Genomic DNA, 23,506 nt, shown 5'->3' with positions numbered 1-23,506 from the left:
TCATCCATATTATCTCCAAATGCACATTTTATGGATTACATATATTGGATGTTACACCTTTTTTTTGCATTTTCAGGGGTACAGGTGCCCCAGAATGTATTCAATGTCCCTTATTATTTGTTTTCTCTTATGCAACTCTTCTACCAACAGCAGTTTGCTCCCTGCCCCAGTTTGATTTTCACCTGGCTTTTCAGAGCATTTTTATGATGTTTAATAACTAGAGCACCCAGGGCACTACAGACTAATTTACAGTAATCCTCTCTGCTGGACACCTCACTCAATTTGTGCTTGTGAGGGATAAAGGTTTGAGCTCTGTGTGTTGAGGGGTACCACTGGTTCCAAGTGCAGGCAGACATTTCTGATCCACGGGGAGTTCCTCTACAGGATGGCAGAGCAATAAGAAACGCTGAGGAAAGAAGAGAAACAAGGGTGAGCTTAAAATATCTGAGCGGTCCCTATTACTTGATTAAGTAATTCATCTTTTTTGCACTAATACTCCTGTCTGTATGAACAATATGTTCAAAGTGTACACTAACGTTAAGCTGCTTTTTCATTTAGCATGTGGTATTTGATATATCATTTTTGATATTACAACTGTCTGTTTTCTTTTTTTTAGTAATTTGCACTGTAATGATGTGGCCGTGTTCACAAGCATGATGACAATACAACGTATTATTCTTTGTGTGAAATAGGGGAGAAAAAAACATTTAAATGGTAAAGTGAGGCAATTTTTAGGTTTAAAACAAAAATACAACCAACCAAAATCTGATTATCATTAATATATTTATGAAAAGGATTAAAGGATAAGACTGGCAACTTTTTATATTTTTGATACTGTCAACAGATCCCTTGATAAGACCCAACTCCAGCAATGAAACAGTACATCTCTCAAAAACCTCAGACTTGTACAACCTTTCTATGACATTCAGTCTCAAGCCCACTGATCCCCACCAAATACATAAATCTTTATAAACAGCACACAGAAATATAATTTAGTTTTGGTCTATTTATCAGATTTGCTGACAAATCTAACATATCATTACACTTATCCCTTTAAGCAGGGAATACTTCCTACATTCAAAAGTGAAAAGTTCAAATGTCTTCCTAGCAATATCATGCTCGGGGAGTTTTCTGCAAACAGCTAATATGGTACAGGTTATGAGAAATCCTGCTGAGAAATCTTGGAGAAAGTCCAGGAATGGTATTGTATACAAGGCCAAGCTGCACTTAAACAACCTCTGCACATACCTAGAATCAAACAGGCCCCTGTGCAGTCGTGACAGCCAAGATTTAAGTGAAGCCAACACAAATACTTTCAGCTGTGTCATTCATCCAAGCCCACAGAGCTCTTTATGAATGGTAAAACACTGACCCAAATGCCCTCTTAACAAATCAAAACATGATTTATAAAAACCCTGTTTACTCAGTAAAAGTACATATTTCTCACATCAGCGCAAAGTACAATTTGAACAGCAAACAACCACAAAATGATAAACATCAGCGAGTCAGCAGCTAGATGCTGAGATTTCTAGCTTTCCAATGTAACTCTCTGCTTTTTCATTTTTAATTACAGAGAGAGACAACATGCTCACCTGTTTAAGAGTGCCTTCTCCCTGCATCATTTTATATAACACAAACAGCGGGATGAGTGAGAGGGAGACAGTGGCAAAGAACCAGCCCATAATGTTGGCCCAGAGTGGATACACATAAGTTTTGCTGAACTTCAACGGGGTGTATTTGACCAAAGAGAAGATGAAGGTGCCCTGTGATGAGAGGAGACAAAGTGGATAAATGTTTAATGTTACATGCTACCACTAGGGAAGGGAATATGAATGAAATACAAATATAATATACATTTTAACTTGTGATGGCAGCAGTTGAGGTTAGGAGTTTGGGTTGTTATTTTCTGGGATTGCAAGTTAACATCAAGAGTCAAGGTGGGTAGAAGTGAAGATGAGTGCTATACTGTTATCACAATACAATAAATCCACCATATATGTGTGTTCACAGCTCTGTGCATCTGCAGTACGGCATGCAGCACGAGACATGGAGGAAAGCACGACCTGTACGGCTAAGAAGAGGAAATGCAGCTACAATAAAGACTGGGAAACTATCTATACCTGGGTGAAATCCAGTGCAAGGCGACTAGGCGAGTATGGTAACGTTTTGTGTGAAGTTTGCTTGAGTAATTTTTCCGTTTCACACGGAGGTGAATACGACGTGAAACGACACAGACAATTGTAGCCTTGACTGTCTGTTCAGTTTGATTGTACACAGTCAGGTGTGTTAACTTGAGAGGCACTGTGAAATAGCATGTAAGCTCCATGCTTACTATGTTTTCTCACGTGAGAGAACTTGGGAAAGTTGCATTTAAATAAGATATATTTGTTAAGTTTTTATTTGCAGGCTGTTATGTGCTACTGAATCAACCAGATGCTTTTCTCTTATGAATTTAAACATTAGATTGTGGTATCTGTTCTGCCTTCGTCCTGTGACATTCAAACACGTGTTTTTCATAGTTCAAAGGTTAGGTTTTTCTTAGGTTAAAGATTAGGTATGTCTTAGGTTAAAGGTTAAAAGTCATGGGCCAGAGGCTTTTTTTTGCTGACTGAACAATTGTTCAGAAGGTGGAGTTTTTAGAGATTAACTTAGAGGAAACCATATATAGTGTTGCCAAAACCGGAATAGTGAGAGAGACTCAGATCGGCACCAGGGACTCTCAAGATTGGATGTTTGACACTGTTCTCTTTTGTAATAAAATCTTTTAAATATACAAGTGAGACTCCGCAGTGGTTTCCTTCTTTTTCATCAACACATCAAGAGACAACCATTTTATACTACAAGATATAAATACATCAGACAGAAACCGATACCAGAGAGAGTGATGTATGTGGAAGAAATGCACAGGTCACATGACAGTGAATTAAATGACTAAATCCTTACAAAACAGACGATGGGAGTGATGTAACGCCAGCAGTACATCATCAATGGGTGTGGACGATAACCGATCATGTCTGTGATGTTGCCATAGAAACGTTCAGCACCTTTAAAGAAAAGGAAAAGTGTTAGAAATTGGAGATTTTTGTTCAAGAAGTGTTTTTGAGAGTATTTGTAACTCAAATGTCTCATAATTTGAACATTTTATTAGTTTTGATAACAGGGATGTAGTCTTTACCTTGTTAGTGTCAATATTTGTAGCTTACCGTACACCCAGGCAATGCTGATAGACTGGCAGAGAGAGAGCAAGAGTATGGTGGTGCCACTGCAGACGTGATGGTCCAACAGCTGGAGCAGATACATCCCTCCCTAACAAGGAAGGTATCATCAATTTTTGGATCAATTTTCACTCTCCAGCATATTCTGGACAAATTCTGATGATAAAAAACAGCAGGTAATTCTCTAATCTAACCCTTCATTTAAAATGGTGCATTTAGCGTGTAGCAGAAATGTTTTACTAGACGTGTCTCTGAAGAATCAAAGACGATGGAGTGATGAATCTTACTCTTTTACTCAAGCCAGCATGGAGAAGGACACACAGTCGTTCTAATGAACAACAAACAGTTTCAGCTTTTACTGAAATTTGAATAAGAGAGGGCAATAAAGTAACACAGTAACAGAGTAACAAAGTAATAAAGTACAGAAACCAACCAAGGAATACTGATAACCTTTGCTGACCCTCTACTAGATCAGAAACGGTCAGTTTTACTATCAGGTGTCTTGTCTGATTTAACAAAATGTCTGAGGCTTAGGTGTTTACAGAAGTTAAGGTACACACATGACACACAAAAAAACACCTCACAAGCGACAGCGGCATTGGTGTCTGTGATACGTGTGATGAATGTGTATTATTATTGTTTAATGAGTGGAAAATACCTGTTAAGCTAGTCTGAGATGACAGCTCTGCAAACTGATTTTGTGAAATGATTCATGTGATAATGTTTTTGGCATTTGTACTAAAGATTCAGATTTCAGAGGTGTGAGAAATTAATTGTGTAACAACAGAACACTGGCAAGAATCCCACATGAGGGTTTGGCAGGCTTTCCTGCTTCACTCTGATAGAGCAACAGACGACGGTTGGAGTTCATATAATGGCAGTAATTTTCTGGTTTACATACTGAAAACTGTCTCACTGTTTTTAATGACTGACCTCTGCTGCAGGTACAGTACTCATTGTAACTGTTTACTATGCTTTTATTGTGTTTTGCTTATAACTATTTGTCTTTCTTGTAATGTACATGTCTTACAAACATTGTTTTCAATTTGTTTCTTTATTTTAGGCTGCCAGCTCACAACTAGCCAATGGATGAAAACTAGCCTTTGGTGTCTCTGATGATGACACACCTCAATGAACAACAAACAAAAGAAACAACAAAAGAGCTTAACATGTGAAACATACTTGTCTTCATGTGATTGCATGAGGCCAGGAACCTGTAAATAAGGCGGTACTACAATTTGTTTTGGTCAATACCCCAGTCTAATCAAATTTATCAATAAAGCCTTTAATTTCACAGTTGTCTTGTGGACTGTGACTGCAACCAAGACTATCAGGTGGTATCAGGAAGTTCAAACTGGGTGAAAATCTGATTGAAACTCTCAACAGTGTTTTAACTTAAATCTAAACTTAAGTTTCAACTAATTTAAACTTAAAATGAAATTAAGATAAATGTATTATTTGCATATACTTTCTAACATTGTAGCTCCCGAACACAAACAGATGGTGCTACTGTTTTCACAACAACAGAGGGATCGTGTCCATTCAATGTAAAGCTGCTTCCCTCTTTTTCCAGTCTATGTGCTAAGATAAGCCAAACAGCCGCTTGCTCCAGCTTCAAACTGAATGGACAGTCCTTAGAGTGGTATCAATCTTCTCATCAAACTCTCAACAAGAAAATGACGTAAGCATATTTTCTTTAATGCTGAACAATTTTTTTTACAATAACACATCACTTTACATACTCCAGAAGGGGTTTTGCAAACTCCTTAGTGTGTAATGTACGAACCTCAGTGACCAGAGTGAGTCCCAGTGTGCAGGAGGTGCAACAGATAGCCAGTAGAAGCAGCTCACGTCTAAAGCCTTGACGCAGGTAAATTGGGAACAGGTCAACCACTGACGTCATCAGACACTCCAGACCGACAAACTGTTACGTGCCAGTAAGAAGAAAGTTCGTCAGGACTACAAATATTTTGTGTCATGAATTCATTCAATCATTCGGAGATGTTTTACTGGTACCTGACTGTCCAAGCCAAGCAGGATGATCATGATGAAAAAGCACACCGACCACAACTGAGGCATGGGCATCATGGCTACAGCACGTGGGTAAACAATGAATGCTAAACCTGGACCTAAAAAACACACACAAGTAGGGTAAAATGTAACAATGTACGGTGTAGTAAAACTTAAATTAAAGGCAACGAACAGAGATGTCCCTTGTGTATCCATAGAACAGTGTTATGGATGTTTTTCACTTTTTAATGAGTAATTTCCACCAGCTTATGATCGTTTAAATCTAATTTTTAAGACATTTCCACAGTAGTGAAGAGAGTGAAACATACTAACTACAACCTGTGAAAACACCAAAAAAAATGGAGGAAGGATATCCAATAAGTTTATCAGTTTAATGCAGCATTTGAAATATGCAAATAAGGAAAACACAATCTGAAAACACTAGCAACTAGAAAAACAGCAACGTGCATACAACAGAACTGGTAATGCATTTTACAGCTGCAGCATCAACAGTTTCTGATCAGACAGCATTCTAAATCTCACTCTTGATAATGTTTTCCACAGTAAAATCTAAAAAAGTCACATGAAAAGGTGAAATGATTCAAATGTTTGAACACGGTCACCGTTATACACTGTTTATCTGCAGGGATTTTACAGGGTTGCAGGTCAATTGCTTCCTACAGTGCTTCTGTTTCTGGCTTCCAGAAATCACTCACTGGCTAGCTGTAGACATTTGCAGCTGAGATGGTTTTGTTTTATTTTTTCCAAAAGTGAGTCAAGGACAGTTGCATGAGATCAGATGAAATGAGATGCATATATCTATATGTAAAGCATGTTAGAGGTATAAGAGACTTGTCAGCACACTGATTGCAAAAAAAAGTCAATGCAACTTACAAAATACTGAATCGTTTTCTAAAAAGTAGATTCAGTTTAATGTCAACAGTGACTCTTGTTCTTGTCTTCAGATCTGCATTCCTACTGCTCACTGATTAGAGGTAATCAGGCTAACCTGAACTGAGCTGCATGCTTCAAGTTAAAAGTAAAATATCAAAAGAAAAAAAAGTGACAGAATAAAGTATCAGGTCTGCAAAAAGCTCATTAGGTTGGAAATAAAACGGGACAAGGATAAAGAGATATAACATTTGATTTGGCACAATTTCCACAAAGGGTGAAGAGTTAGTGTCTGTGCATTATCCTGCCCCAGCAAACCTCGCATTTATTAAAATAGTCACTCTTATACTCACTATAAAGTTGAACTCAACAAGGCTGGTACTTGCCTGATTGGGCAACCTCAGAAATATCCACTCCTTGTTCGTAGGTCATGAAACCCAAAACAGAGAAAATAGCGAAGCCTGCCACAATGCTGGTGGCACTGTTCAGCAAACACAAGTAGAAACAGTCCCTGAAAGAAAAATGAATTACTCTCTACAAATGTGTAAGAGAGGATGGAGAAGATATGAAGTGTTGTAGAAATGGATGCATTTCCTTTAAGTATCCAGCTCAAGTTAAAATGTAATTTGCAACAGGATAGCTTTGACAGATTAGCAGTGCACTTACTTGTAACAGTCATTGTTGTAAGGGTTGTAACTCCCAAGGGAGGTTAAAAAACCAAGAGCAATGGCATAGGAGAAGAAAATCTGAGTCCCAGCATCCATCCACACCTGAAAATGTCAAAGAAATACATGCATGTATATGTTCAAGCGCAGAGAAAATAATGGGGAGGTTGAAGTATAGAGCCTTTATGTTCTTACCTGGGGATCTGAAAGGCGAGACATATCAGGGTAGAGGTAGTAAATTATCCCTGTCATTGCCCCCGGTAAGGTGACACCACGCACGAGCAAAACCAACAGCATGATGAAGGGGAAGGTCGCTGTGAAGAAGGCTGCCTGAAGTCAAAGAGGAAACAGAGAAAGTCAGAGGGATTTTGCAGATTACTGAACTCTTACAAGAACAGAGGTAGGTCCCAACATTTTTGTGGCAATTGGGCTACTGCACATATTATTGGGATTTATTTCTGACACAAAATGCCACACACTCACTGCTGTGAGAGGAGAAAAGTTCCAGGAAAACATCCAAGCCTCTAAAGAACAATATTGTTATTAAGTAAACCTGAGAAATACTTTGATCAAAAAGTGTCATGACATCATGGATCAATGGTTGCATCTTTTGGAGGACAGAACATGTGCACAATCCTACAAATAATCAGAGCCATCTTAATATCTCAAAAACTACCTCCATCCTCAGATATGATAAAACTGTCACTATTTTTCAATATTAAATCTCAGTCTAAGGCTGAAACAACTATAGTTACACTATATACTAGAGCAAATAAAGTATAATGGCCACTAGACAATAATAACAATCAGAATCTGTTTATTAGATAAGTATGCAAGAATATAAAGAATGTGTCTTTGCTCCCACAAAAGCAGTTCCACTGCAGGTTCAACAGACAAAGGCTTAACCTGGACTCCAATACCCCCCATTCCACATCCACTCCTCCTCCTCCTCCTTGGATTCCCCACTCTTCTGAAAGACTCATCCTATCCCAACTAAAATTAATCATGACCTTCTGATGGACCCCATGCAGTCTGCATACAAGGATGACTGTGAATGATACAGTCAACGTAGGCCTGCAGTTTATCCTCCACCATCTGAACAGCAGGGTTTTCATGGATGGCCCCAGGTGACCAATCAATTAGGTCAAACTGAAAGTATTTTGAAGTGAGCATTGATGGGCATTGCTCCCAAAGCATGTACATTTCTACCGTGAAGTAAGCAATGAAACAAAAATAACTCTCAAAAATAAAGTACTCCTATTGAGACATACTGTATCTGCAAACGCTCATTAAAATTACATTTCAACTATGTGAAAAAGCAATATAATGTAATACATTTGGAGTGTATTCTAAACATTTATTGAAGAAATGTTTGATAAATGTTTCAAATGTTTACACTACAGAAATGACAAACATACCAACAAATGTGGATTTGTACTCCTAAAGCTTTGGCACTGCCCTCATGGTCCACCACTGCAGAGACCTGGGTTCAGTTTTTGGGAACAGGGTCTCAACCTTTCTCAAGCCAGGCATTGTTACCAACACAACAAGCATGGTTTATGTGATGAGTGATAATGCCCTGATTTTTGCACCAAGGGTTCCAATTCTTTGAGGAGGTTGTGAGCTGATGTATACCAGAGTGTGAGTTACGTTAAAATGTTTGCTTTTTTCTAAATATTTTTTACAGTTGTATTAGCATATTGTATCTACGTTGATGTTGTTTAGTGTGAACCAAATAGATAGATGTCAGATTTAATTTAAAACTGTTTTTTCACCAGCATTCTGGGGATATGTTTCTTTAACATATGAAACATTCTCAAATGCCATTTAGTGTTAAATCAACTAACCTTTCCTGTGGACTTGATACCCTTCCAAACACAGAAGTAGCAGATGATCCAGGTCAGGATGAGACACAAGACTAGTTCCCACCTCAAGCTGCCAACCTCCTCAATACCACCAGAGATTTTCAAAACCCGGCGCCTGGACAGCGGAGGAGAGCAATGGTGTAGGGAGATCAAAATGAATAATGGGTGAAAGTGACTGACATGAATAAAAGGAAAAAATGAAGTTAAAGAGTGACAGGGGAAGAGAGGCCAGCTAAGACAACAGGTGGGTGGGTGAGGAGGGGAGGTAGTGAGGATCTGGAGTGAAACAGAGCATTGTGAAAAGAGAAGGGAAAGGCAGAGAGAAAAGGAGATGGTGGGGGTTGAAAGAAACGTTTTAGAGTGCTTACTGCCAGAATTCCACAACAGGAAGAGTCATGTTCAGCCTGGATGCCATGCTGTAGCTCAAATTTGGATGGTGTAAGTCCAAGCATGAGTCTAATGCAAGGAAATAAAACACTGGGAATTAAAAAAAGCTCATTTTTAAAGTAAATTTTATATGACATGGATAACATATTGTTACAAGTATTAGAGATTATTTAAAATTGCTTGATTGCAGCTCAAACATATAAACATGCAATTTATCAAATTATCAATGAAAACAAAGAATGACTGACCCTTTGTTTCTATTTCATATCAGAGTTACACATAACATCCCCAGCCTTGGATATAATACCCACAGTGTTTTCAACAATATTGCAGGGAAACTACAGTGATCAAATCCATACTTACTACATCTTGACTAAAAAGGAAGATCCTCATGCTCAATTCTAGTAATTTCATTAACAACACTTTACATCTAAGTTTTCATGAAGCCCTTGCCAAAAGCTGCATGACAGTCTACCTGTGTTCCAGTAGTGACCACATGTGGCCCAAGGCAAATCCGCACTAAAGGATGAGAACAGGTAAAAGAACGCCCATGCAATGATGACAATGTAGGAGGTGGCACTGATTGCAATGATCAAGTGACTGGCATAGCCCAAGCCTGCCAATGAAGAGAAAAAAAATACATACATAAGACGAGTGAAGGCGACGCAAAGACATTATTATGTTGATGCACCTGCTGTGTGTTGAGTAAAGAGTGCTCTGTGCAAAAATGGGTTATTTGGAACATTATCATTATGCTGTGACTTTAAAAGGTACGAAATATCTGCTCAATATCAATAAGATGACAAACGGTGATATGGTCAGAAGGATGGACTTAGTGCGTAATTACGCACAAGGCGTCCAGTGAAACAGACAAATGACGTTGCATTATGTATCTTATCATTAATATTTTTAAAATTATTTGTAGGCAAATAAGTCGTTTTATTTACCTTGAAAAAGCGGGCAAATCTTTCTCCAGCACGTAATCCCCCCCTGGTTGGTATACTGTCCTATGGCAGTTTCAAGGAAGAATAAGGGGATCCCACAGCTAAACATGAACAAGATGTATGGGATGAAGAACACACCTGCAAGTAAGAGAGGTATTTACTTCAAAATGCTCCGAGAGAAAAATATATTCAACAAATACAAATGTAAAAATGTCCTTGTAATTGTCCTAGATGACCAATTCAGAAACACGAAAACTAAAAACAAAAAATAAAGTCACTAACCTCCGCCGTTTCTGTAGCACAGGTACGGGAACCTCCATACATTCCCAGGTCCGATGATCGCGCCCATCACGGTCAGGATAAATTCGGCTTTGGTCCCCCAGTATCCCCGTCCTTCCATCTCTTTAGGCTTATTGGGAAATCCGTTTGGCACAGAAATTGTGTAGGTACCACTATTTCCATTCTCAACCATTTCTTTCCTTTAAATCACTTACGCTTACAGTTTCAAAAACAAACAAAAAACACTTTTTAAAAATGTAATCGTATCCACTTAAGATTATGTGCGGACCGCTAAAGAAGTCACACACTTGTGTTGGCACAGGTTGCACGTGAATCTCAAGTTGAGGATGTGTTGAGGATTTCCGTAAGCAAAGTGAGGATATAATAGCAGCTCGTCTTGTCACTGAGAATGGTGTTGGTTGAGACAGTAACTATTTAAGTTACTGCAGATAAGCAGATGCGTGTTTAGGGGGTCTAGGGGAGGGTGTCACTGAGTATAAGAAGCTTGGAGACAGTGCAGAAGGGGCGGAACAGATCGTCTGTTCCACCTTAAATCATTTCGTTATGTGTCTGGATGTCATGCGCTTCATTTTCAACAGGAGTGGCAGCTCGAGTAACTCACTGGATGAACATCCAGACAGAACGTGATCTGCAGCCTTAAACCAGAAAAGCCAACATATGTAACAGGTCAAACAGCAGGTCGTCACAGGTACCTGATTACTTGATGTTGTGAACACATAACTTCCATTTCAAAGTTACACAAGGAGGAAATGGCAAACTGTTTTTTCAGTGGCAGCATTTCTGAATCAACGTGTTGCCAGGATTGCCCATAAATACCATACATGTGCAGCAACAACAGAAAGGTAGAGATTGGTCACATCCGATCCTGAATCGAATGCATTTGTAGTGTGTTTCTATGCAGAAGAGTCTAATTTTCTTCTAATTTTATCCGCATGTGTCAGACCCTAAAGGCTGTAACCCAGGGTTAGGGTTACAGCCCAACCCAAAATTGGACCTGGACCTTTACAGACATCCAAACCTGCAAAAAGGGGCTTGATACACTTGGTGTCGGTCCGGGGGGTGGGGGTGGGGGGGTGCGATCGGTGACAGTCTAATAAGCAGCAACACAGAGCTATAAGGAAGCTTTGCGCTCACACGAGCTGCATTTATAGTCACACAAACACACACATGTGCGCAGACACTCTAATGCACACTCTGCTCTGAGATTGTGTCTCATTTGCACAGCAGGGTGTCAGGGAGCCGCTATCATTATGCAGGAGACTCCCGGACCTTCCGGGAGAGTTGGGATGCCTGCCTTTAACTCTGAAGTGTTGCAGTTAGTCCGGGTCTAAACTATTAAGGCTGACATGAATCCACCACTATAAAACTTTATTAAAATATTCATACATTTATTTTCTTCTTCATTAATCCAAAGAAATCGGAGTTCAGTCACTAAAATGGGTCTGGCAATTACGCACAGTTCTGGGAGCGACCTTAAGGTGGCACTGCCTCTCAGTTAATTTTTACTGCATCATCCAAAAAACTCATAAAGGGATCCCCACCAGAGATTCCTTTAAAACAAAAGACATATTGTGCTCATTTTGATTCACCTAAACGTTTTGCAATGATGACGCAAATCATGAGGATAACTTAATGGATAATTTTAAATGGTGGTGGATGTTGATTCTGAAATGGTTTCATTAAATCGGCAGACTATGAAGGTTATAGTGTCTGACTTTGATAAAGAGTTCAAGAGTACACAGCACAACATGAGGGGATCTTTAAAAAATATGCACTTAATGACCTTTTACGGTCACAGACAAAACTTCCTTGAATCATCAATCAGTTTGTTAATGTTATGTTCTGTATAAGTTGGTTAATTCTCCAAGGAAGAGGATAGAACTGGACTTGTCCTGAAAACATTGTCAGACTGTTGCAGTGTGAACTTCCTTTATTGGCATGGCCATACTATTAACAGAGCATGTTATGTAAGTAAAATGCACAATTCAAGTATAAAAATTTAAAAAGTACACTATACACTAAAAGGTCTGCAACATGCAGTTTACACATACACTCTTCCACATAAGCTGTACAACATTATATTCTGTAACTATACTGTAAATTCAGAGATGTGCCTCTGGCTGATGCAGAGTGGATTCAAACAATATTTATGGTGGTGGTGTTAATGTTGATCAGTGGATTACCCGGGTTGGACAAATAGGATTTAAAATGTCTTTAAAACTGGTCATGGTTATTGTGTTACATGGCAAAAATGAAGAATAGTTTTCTAAAGGACCTCATTAATGGGAAGAACTTTGATCCACGAGTATCTATTAGAAATATTTTCAAAAATCCTTTTTTTGTTAGATTTTTTTTTAGAAATCCGTTTTTTATCAGACATCTGTTGATTAAAATCAGATGATTTTACTTTTAATGTTTGCACCAATATTCATATACAAACATAACATAATGGATGGACGTCCTCCCAAGAACAATGTGATATCCGTCCTGTTCACAGCAGTTAGGAGGAACCACATATGGCTTACTGTATGATATTGCAGGAACATTATATATTTATTTACAACCATTTTAAACATTACAAGTAAAACGTTTCTCATGAACAGTTTCAGACGGTGTACGAAACGTTATGAGGACAGACTGTGCACTGTGGGATGGAGGTGGGTTTGTTCCGTGTGCTGGTGGACTGCGGCGGCACTGGAGGCGTCTGAGCTGGAAACCAGTGAGCTCATACAGGGCTGCATGGAGAGGAGGGCGGGGCTCCCAGCATCATCATCACCACCGGCCATCACTGCTTCATTGTACGGGCTGCTGCTGATGCTGAGATCGTAGCGGAGGGGGCGATATTTTTTTCCTTTTATCAAAAACAAAAGGAGCGTGACATGGACACGGTTTCACACAGATTAGGACGCAGCACGGTGACAATGGATTACAAGGTAAGGCGATGTTGTTGGTTGAACAGCATCTAAACTGGGAGTGAGACTAGCTGGGCCTGCTGGTTGGAGTCAGGTTGATCATCTCAGCAGCGATGCATAGATGCATATTACACTCGTTTTGTATTCCACCGCTGCTGATCCAAAACCGCAACATTGAAACAGAACATGTCATTAACGAGAACAATCAAAACACAATCGGACAACTTGTCTTATTTGGGCGTGTAGCATTGGCATAGCCTGCAAATCGGAAGTGGCACAGCCTGGCCTGCACTATAGCCAGCCCTTCATAGATGACGGGAATATAGCTTGTGTCCGCTTTGGGATTTTCATCGCTTTACAGGGCCGTCTTACACACGACGGATGCTCATGCTGCATCGAGAATCGTGTGTGTGTATATTCCCACGGCTGGTAGACATTTGGTAGCCGTGCAGTGTTGTGCAGTGAAGCTTCCAGCTGTTGATGCTTGAGCCTCAGGTAAAGCCAGATGCGCATTGTGGCTTCTTTCCCCCATGTATAGTGTGTAATGTGTGCATTTTTCTGCTTGACAGGTCATCACACGTTACTGTTCTGAAAGGATGGTGCAGTGATGTTGCAGGAGGATGCTAGTCCACAGTGAGCTGGCAGGGCCTCCACACTGAGGCACAGGGTCTGTCAGCCTACATCTGCCTAAGGGTGTTACACTGGCCTGATTTAAAACACATCACCCCTGCTAGGAGGGCGTTTGTCACTGTTGTTTAGGGTCAACACAGATGTAGGCTAACTGCTGCCCACAAGTTAATTGTTCATAGATTAATTTGTAAAAGAAGAGCAAATTCAATAGCACACATCAATATAGCTGATACACTCAGGCTGTATGATTCATCTGTGGCAGTGATGTTTTTTCTGCTTTTTGGTTGGATCTGTCATATTAATGAAGACATTTGTCCCAGTTTGATTATATTTAGGATCATGACATTCATCTCGAAGTGGTAGTCTCTGTAATACTCAGCCAGGTGAGCACAGGTGATAATGATATTAATTTATGTAGGCACCTGCCATCAAGTCTCAAGTGGCATTATATTGTCATATTGTCTTAGGTAAAGCCTATCCCCCTCCACGTGCTACTGTTAATCTGCCATCAGTGGAAAATCTCACTCATGTAATCAGTTGTCATATGAAGAATTAAGTTGGATTTCAGATGTACCGCACAACTTAAAACATAAAATGACTTTTAATGAAGGTCAAAATGTTAAACTTACTGTAAAAGGACTAAAGGATCACCGCATTGGGACTGGACAGTCACATTACCTAAACAGTGATGTAAACACAACATCTCTTGGGTCACTGATGAACAATATTTGGTTATTCCAACTAATACTGTGGATTTTCATTATATATTTTATGTCTGAGATCCACAATTTGCTTTAGAAACATGAATTAAATTATTAATTTGAGACATGCAAACCATGGAGCAGATGTGAACCATTTTGATGTGCACTATTTCCAGCATTAGGGGAGCTCTGTTTATACACCGAGTTGGTATTTTGACCTCAGCCAGATGGATTAAAAAGTAATTTTTTTGGCCTGACATAAGAAACAGACAAAACGCAATCCAAAAACAAACAAGAGACTGGTGCTTGACGCCATTGAATCAACTTACATCACAACCACATCCCAGCCTGATTGAACTTAAGTTGCTCCTTGACATCAGGGCGGTGCTGGCATCAGTCTGACTAACTTTTGCTGACTCGATTGCATAACTTGGATTAGCAACAACAACAAAAAAAAGCCTGGAAAAGTAAGAGACAGAAATGTAAAATAGATTGAGCCAAAAGTTCCTGTTGGTTGAGCAGTCACAAACACATGGACATGAAATCACTGAAGAGATCTGTAAGTCTGTGTCTGAATTTAGGCTGAGTTTGAATCCCTAAACATGTAAGCGAGCAATTGTAGATGGCACTCACTCTATATTTTGTCATTACATTTAATAATTTTTGGTAACAATTTATTTCAACAGTTAGTGTAGATGTTCTTGATTTTGATACTTTTCAAGGTCAACAGTGGTGGGTTATCTGTACATTGTGACAGAAATTTAACAAGCATCAATATTGATGTATATTATAATTTCCTAATGAGCGTACTATATTATGATACAGTATAATTTCTCATTATAAATAGTATTCTTTCAAATACAGTGGGTTTCATTAACTTAACACAGTATGCATTATCTATGCAAAATGTAACATCTAAAATGAATCAGTTGCAACCAGAATAGAATTTGGAGATACATTTGGTCATGTATTTCTTATTTATTTAACTTGGAATAATTAAATGCTCACCTGAAAAACACACATTTACTGTACATTCATGGTGAATAGTATTTGATAAATATATAAATTAGGTCATGTAAGGGACTTATTATGAAGTGTTAGTATATTTATGTGTGTGAACACGATCTTGTCAGCAATTGCTGTGTTCTGTTTGGAAGATGCATGTTTTTTTAATTTCTGTTATCCTGTCAAATAATTCTCACCAAAATATTGTCTTCTACTGCTTCACCACAGAGCTGCTTGCACAGTCCTGGAGGGCTAATGGAAACTCCAAACATGAACCCCCAATGCAACCAAATCTTATTCCCTTCCCTTATCTTAACCTTAGCCCAAGGCTATGGTTTGAACAATAGTTTTGGCTCCAGATTGAAAGACGTATCAATAGCCTTCTTAGTTTCCCCTCTTGTTTATGAGCAGAAATAAAGATGACCACTTACAGTATCTCTAATGTCAGCTCTTTTATGAGCGCAGAATTCTGTACAATGAATAACACAGTAGCTGGCGTTTCATTTCTCTAATGACATACAATTGAATGGCAGTGAATGAGCCACATTGGCAAAACTGATGTGAAATACTGTTAAAGAAAGCCATGGTATATATTACAACTTATCATTAAACAGGTGGAAAATCTAAAAAAATAAAAATGTCCTGAAAATCCATCCACCACCAATCATTTCTACATAGCTTTTACCAGACCAGTGCTATCAGACTAAAGCAGCTGTAAGGCTTGTGTTTCTGTTAGTATCCTGGTGGACTGTCTGGAAAATCCAGCGCTTACACCCAAATTTGATGTCTGAGCAGTCAAAAGTGGGTCATGGTGCCAATGTGCTTCATGCTGTAGTATTAAATGCACACAAGCTCAAATTGATACATTAACACTATGATACATGTACGCACACTCACTGTCAAAGTGCAGAGAGAAAATGGGCCATTCTGCTCACTGGAGTCTGTTTTATCTCTTTCCTTACTTTATGTTAAGCTTCTCTTGCAGTCTGTTCGGACATAGGCAGGTATATGATAAGCCTGGGAAACTCAAGGCATTGTGTAGCCCCTTCACGTAATAGGGCAGTGACCATGAGTCCAAATAGAAACTTAAGCTGATCAGCAACTAGATAGTGAACATGTATCTGCTAAAGATTTTTTTTTTTTTCAGGAGTGAGTGGAAACCAAAACAGAGCCAAAAGGTAAATTTAATATTGAAGTTACATCTGTCAGGCAGACAAAAACATCAAATGAATGTTAATGTTGCGCTTTGTTTGCTTCATGAGAAAGTAGGCAACTGTTTGTCTCACACTTTTTGATATATCAACTTTGTAAGGAGATATTTCAGTGTTGTGGTTACAGCTTGTTCCTTCTTGCCTTTACCCTAAAACAATGAAGGCAGATGCTGTGGTTGTATAACCGTATATTATGTTGGCAACTACAGCTTTGCTCATGCCATGCACACTGTAGAAGTTATGACAGAAAAAATCCTGTGTTAAGACCTTGATAGTTACAACACTTTTGACTGAGTGAAGGAATCACTTGCAAGGTAATGAATGCATTTTGTGGCACAACTTTGCATTTTAGGGTAATTTATATTATAATTCATTGGATGACAGTGTGATGGACGCATGATCTGCTTGACCTGCTTGCTGGTATTTAAAGGAATACCATAAACAGCTTTTGCAAAATCTAGTCCTTTAAATCCTTTCTGGCATGACAGTAGCAATTTCATTAACTTGTTTGAGTCTGAGATTTCCTGGGAGTCCTTATAAAATGGTCCTTAGTTTGGTCAGATGGTGCCATTTCATGTCGGAGGAGGTACTTCACACTGTAACAGCAGCTACTAGGACTGTTGTGTAAGGTACTGGTACGTTTTTCTTCTTTTTTAATATAGTTTCTTAAGGCTCCCATTGAGGTTGATTAAGAAGTTTTTCTTAAAAGGGATGTTGGTGGTTGGTGGTGTTTTAATTGCCTCTAAAATGCCATTGTGTCTTCATGCTTCAATTATGGCATATTCTCTCAAACAAATACGTCTTTGCAATCAGTAATTCACACTCACATTTGTTACACTCAGAGTTTATGTTTGATGTCAAGGGATTGAAATCAGTCTGCAAGGTTGATAAGGAATTCTTAGCTTTTCTTGTCTTTTGCAAGCATTGAATTCTTCATTGCTTTCCTCATATTGTATGAGCTGCAACCAATATTTCTTAACTATACAAAGATAAAGTCTATTAAAATATACTGCTATATGTGTGTTTTAAGGGTAAGGACCATGCTGTTTATAGGATGAGTTTTCAGTGTCATGATGGTGCCTATTATTTGCTAGGTGCTATGTCCATGCTGTGTGAAAAGAGTAGAGTGCTGAGTAAGAACATTGCTTGAATACAAGAGGAAATAGAAATCACCAGAGATGTGACAGTCAAAAGATATTCCTGCTATGTGTTAATCTCAGCAACGAGGCTATATCACAGTGAAATCAACCTTAATCCTAACCCTAAAATCATTAATGTTTTCCAGAGATGCATTTAAAAATAGAATTGGAAGTCAAAATAGGTTAGACAGTTGAGCCTACATCCGGTGCATGGCCCAGTATTACCCATCATGCCTCCCTGTGGGTGTGTTATGTTCATTCGACTAGCCAGCAGATTATTTCCTAGTATAGTCTGAAAATGGAATATGACAGTAATCAGATTGCTTTGGACACACAACAAATTCATATTTAATCTAACCCTTCAGAGCAGTATCTGGCTGCTGCGGATAGTTTGTAGGTTAATACAGTATTAGTAGCCATGGTGAATTGTGGCCGGCTTTGCATGAAGGTGGTGTATTCAGCCGGACCAAGATGTTGATGAATCATCATGATGTCCACTGTAATGTTTCGGTTTTCTCTCTGTTAGAACTACTTTTTGTATATATTGTTGCTGATCTTGACCAGAAGTGAAAAAGCAATATAATAATAAAATGTACCATTCGCTGATAAGGGAAAGTTATAAATTATTATTATTATTTTTTTTTAAAGATACAAGATCAGTAGCTGAAATAACCAGCCAGTATGAGAGAGAGTTGGGAAGTATGTATTTTTACATACCTCAGCAAGGCAAGTCTACTGAAATGTTTTGGGTAGGTCAAGACAGCTCTGTTCTTGCCCTGTTACGTGCCAATCATCTGCTAAGAAAGGCAGTTATTAGGTGAACCTACCCTTTATCCAAGAGGAATCTGCTGCTGTAGCTGTGTCTGTTAAAATATTAAAGTAACTCTACACGCACAGCCTGTTAGGTGAAGAAAGAATGCTGAGTAAGGATAACAGCCTGTCTGGGAGGAGATTACTGGGTCCACTACCCATCTACCAAGAGTGGTGTAATGTCACAGTGCAAAATGAATAGGTTATGTCATGATTTAGGCACTCCTGTCCTGAGAGTTTTGGAGTCAGGCAGTCTAATGCTGGCAGCTGTGCCCTTGATGATTTTTACATTACTATAATGTATAATTGTATGTTATTTAATCCTTTTCTTGCACAGGATAGATTTTTCACTCAGTTTGATCATGGGTTTGACTTCAGGGTTACTGTGAGCTCAGAGAAAAGTCTCAGGGCAGTATGATGCCACTAACAATATACCAAGAATTTAAATTCAAATTCCATTTATATTTGCAAATTTAGTTCAACATATTCTTGTAAACATGTTTGATAAAATTGATTGTGATTTCATTAATTTATCTTTGGTGATTATAAATGTACTAGGTCGGTACATTGACTGCCCTATTCTTGTCAGTAGTCTTTATTCATGGACAAACTATAGAATGGTGACACTGTTTGAAAACATAATTTTACATAACATTTACTTAAATTTCTTGTCATTTATTGGCTGACATATACTCCAATCAGTCACAATAATTTAAAACACCGGTGTGGGTATTCAGGCCCTTTTATGTGACAAACATCCAAAAACCAACGTACTCTGCTCATTCCTTTTGTTTGCCTTCAGGATTTGTTAACATTTTCTACACACATAAGTTGTATAAATGCACATTTTGTACATGCACTTTATCTGTTCCTCTTGCCTAAATACATATACCAGCCCTACATACATAGATAAACACTGGAGTAAACAGGACCTAAAACTGTAGGTCAAGAGACCAAGGCCAGGTTAGGATAAAATGGAGGGGGGTGTTCATACAAACAAAACAAAAAGCTTTTTCCTTTTTCAAAATATGCCCTTTCACAGCTGCAATTTTGACTTAGTAGGAAAAGCAAAGGTGTCAGTAGTAACATTAACAATGGCTCTGTTTTATTAAAGTGACCCAGTGAGCCTTGAGAGTGCGTCAGCGAGCCAGCATGCACAATACAATGTAGTTATAATTAATTTAATTATTTACACATGTGATTTTCATTCTGTGACATGTCAGAATGTCTTCTGCAAAAAAGGATTATGTGATATATTTTAGGTCTGAAATAACTGGAAAATCAATTAATGGTTGTTTATTAAGGACAAATGCCACAATATTTGTTGGCAGCAACTGCTTAGATTGCAAGATTTTCTATTTTGATATCATTGATATCATCATTGAGTTTATTAAATTTTTGTTTAAAAAAAAAAAAGAATCACTGTCCATCTAAATTAATCTTTTTCTAAATTAATTAATATGAACCGCTGGGGGCCATTTTTACATGACATGAAGTAGCAAATACAAAGTCAAGGAACTTAAGTTCCCTCTACAGGTAACAGGTCAATTTGGGGTGAGTCCTGTTAGCTTATTGGTTAAGATGTCATAAATGCAATACTGGCGGTTTCCTGTCAACTTTCTCCACTGCGGCTAAAATAAAGACATAAAAATGCCCTACAGATATATTAAAAAAAGAAAGTGTGATGTGCTGACATAAGCAGTACTTCATGTACAGCTACTGATCTAAGCAGTGGTTTTCACAAGTGTTTCCTTGGACAACATCCATAAGTGATACTTAAAAAGAGCAGCAGCCCCATGACACTGCAGAGTGAAAAGCCCATGTGGACTAAACGTGATGATGACAACTGCTTAATCTGCATCTCAAAATCTTTTAAGCGATGTTATGTCATCGCTCCTCAGATTATGACAGACACCATGCCAGTCCTCTTGGGTCATCATGGTGTGTGCATGTTCACATGCATTTTGTGGGTACAGTAGCTAGTCACAAGTCTACAGTAAGGAAAGCCATAAACATACTTCAAGCTGCTAAAAGATCCCCTAAAAAAGCACTTTAGCACCCTTTTAGAAAACTATATATACTGTCATAGATTAGTATGCACATCATTTCTGTGTCATTTAGTAGCATCAGATTTTAATATAATATTAACATAAAAATTAATAGAACTGATAAATCTAAATAATGAAATTTAAGACACACGTAATACAGACAATCAAATAAACAATTAAATAACACACTGTTTGTAGATTATTCAAACAACTGTTACGTAGACAATTATACCACAGGCGAGATATGACCTTTAGACTGTTAGCAGCACTCAACAACATCACAGTCATTATGTGACTTTAATCAATTGACTGAACCTAATCACAGCTTAATACATAATGTGTCATGTGCAAAAAGTGTGGTGTGCAGATTTACAGGCTTATAGTAATTTCTTCAATATTCTAGTAATTCCTCAGGATGTTTCTTTGAAAGAGCAGTGCAATTTATAGGAAAATTACGATTTTTAAGTACATTTAGGAAGTAGCCACGTATTAATTTAACTTTTTAAGAAAGGATCAGTAACTCCATAGCTTAGTAGCATTTAGAAGCAGTTGTTGATTTCCAAAGGAATTTCTTTGAGAGAAATCATAATGACTAGAAAAAGTGAGAGACCCCAGAAATAGGTATTGCTAGGTATTATTTTTTAATACATTTTTAAGGAAATTAGTAGGAATGTATGGGACATATAAAGTAGTTACTGTAACCAGGTTTGTATATGAACAAATGGAAATACTGGACCTTTAAATCTTGTATGCCATACTATATGTTTCCACTTATAAAATATGTTCAAAGTTGAAACAGTTGAAAGTTGTTCTGTAAAGTAAATCTGTGAACATATCAGAAGAAAAACCACAACTTGTAATCTACAGATGATTACAGTTCATGCTGATAGTATGGGCTGCTTGGTACCGTTGGTAGTGTTAAAGCCTAATTTTGAGATTGGCTTGTCATTGTGTAAATAATCAATAGTATATTCACATTGTGTCTAACCACATTAGGTTAGCCAACCAGTAACCACAGGATTTCTGGTATGATCCATGACAAAGTGTATTTCAATTGCAGGCTGTCTAATAGTTAATCTGTAATGATATCCAAAATCCAAATATCTGCAAAATGCCCTTGGGTGAAGTAATATCTAAAGTCTTACAGTGTTTCCCACAGACCAGGTAGTAATGTGTGGTGCAGGGTCATATGGAGACCTTTTGAGGGGCAGGGTATCTGACCAGGGGGAGGGGGCATTGCCGTTGTAGCAGCGGTGCTGTGTGTCGGTAACCAAGCAACACTAGGGGGGTCCTGGGGTATGCCCCCCCGGAAGAAAATTTTGAAAAATAATAGGGCTGCAACTAACGATATATTTTTTTTAATTTCCACCCCTTCATTAAAACAAAACATTATTTCAAATTGACATTGCAAAAAAGTGCTCAAACAACATGTTGCTGCTTGGACGTCCCTGAGTTGTTAAAGTAATATTAAATTATAAATAATAATTTAACAAAACAACTAAATGTTAATGTCTGGTTAATGTCTAAAAGATAAATAATAATAATGGTTTATTTTTGTAGTCACCAGTTTTTTTTTTTTCCATCATTAGGCTTCCATACATAGCTACTAGCTGCTGCTCTCCTCCACTCCTACTGCTGACTGTGAGATCTGAGCAGGTAGTTGCTGATGCTTCACTAACTATAACCAGGGAGCACACTGCAACAAGGTTAATGATCCACACAGTGACATTATATAATTGATATGACGCGCAAAGCGATAGAAACCGTTTTTTGTGCGCGTGCATACGTGCCCATGCGCGCTTCGTGCCGCCCTCGGCAGGATGCAGCACACACTTTCTAGTTTTATGTAGTGTGAACTGCTCCTACACTTTAGAAGACTTTGGTGCGATTGGTCTAATAAGCAGCAACATATCTATCAGGACACCGGCTATCACACGCTCTGCATTGATAGTAACACATACACACACGCGCGCGCGCGCAGTCACTCTCTAGTGCGCGCTCTTGCTTGCTCGCTCCAGATTTTGTTTGTGTGTCTGTGTACGAGAATAACAGGTTTCTCCTATGCGGAGATGAATGAACGGAACGAACAAAAAACAAAAACAAAACAGAATCAGTTCGTGGTGCTCGCCACACATTGGTCTATGTATGGGAAACACTGTCTTATCATTTTCAATTTGCAATGCTTTTTGTGTCTAATCACTTATGTCCATTAACTTTGTATGCATTTGCAAGTTATCATCCAGCTTGACAGACACCATAGTCTTGACACCACAGAAACAAAAAAACATGCTTGTAGGGACTGCTGTATGCATAGGTAGCAAGGGATATGGAACACAGACTCATTCAGTTGCTTATAAGATAATAGGTCTAACAACATGTATGTTATATAATTTCCTGTAGCACACATACCACAAGAGCCTTTCCTTTTCCATCCACATTGCACAGTTTTTACATTCTTAATAATCGTTGTGTGTAAGAGTACACTGCTCTGGTGAGCGGCCTGCGTTGGTAATCTGTGAGTTGGTCCTTCTCACCAAATCCCTCTCATAGCTAGTCTGCAAATACATTAAGTCTTAATTATGTAATCTCTGAACTGCTGTGTCTGTAATATGTCTCAATATGTTCCTTTTTTTCTCTTCTCCTTGACCCCCAAGTCCCTTTGTCTAATAGGAGAATGAGGAAGAGGAGGAACTGGAAACCTTGGGAGCACCTTGGAAAGTTTCTGTGAAGTCTCAATGAAAGCATTAGAAGAGCCTCTCTAGTATTTGACTCA

General features: G+C 38.4%; 1 protein-coding gene across 1 annotated transcript; it reads right to left on the bottom strand.

The window, feature by feature from the left end:
* Positions 1 to 277: 277 nt before the first annotated feature.
* LOC133993537 (sodium- and chloride-dependent GABA transporter 2-like) lies at positions 278 to 10,449 on the bottom strand. Its single transcript, XM_062432528.1, has 14 exons — positions 10,260 to 10,449; positions 9,981 to 10,115; positions 9,509 to 9,649; positions 9,015 to 9,102; positions 8,629 to 8,761; positions 6,977 to 7,111; positions 6,783 to 6,886; positions 6,503 to 6,627; positions 5,232 to 5,344; positions 5,002 to 5,139; positions 3,204 to 3,306; positions 2,944 to 3,044; positions 1,593 to 1,763; positions 278 to 406 (listed from the first exon to the last, which is right to left on the bottom strand). Exons 1-14 carry the CDS (start codon positions 10,447 to 10,449, stop codon positions 278 to 280), a joined length of 1,806 nt encoding a protein of 601 aa, XP_062288512.1.
* Between the last annotated feature and the right edge of the window lie 13,057 nt (positions 10,450 to 23,506).

The sequence above is a fragment of the Scomber scombrus genome, chromosome 14, assembly GCF_963691925.1.
Source record: "Scomber scombrus chromosome 14, fScoSco1.1, whole genome shotgun sequence".
In the NCBI taxonomy this organism is placed as follows: domain Eukaryota; kingdom Metazoa; phylum Chordata; class Actinopteri; order Scombriformes; family Scombridae; genus Scomber; species Scomber scombrus.
This window is presented reverse-complemented; position numbering and strand designations above follow the sequence as displayed.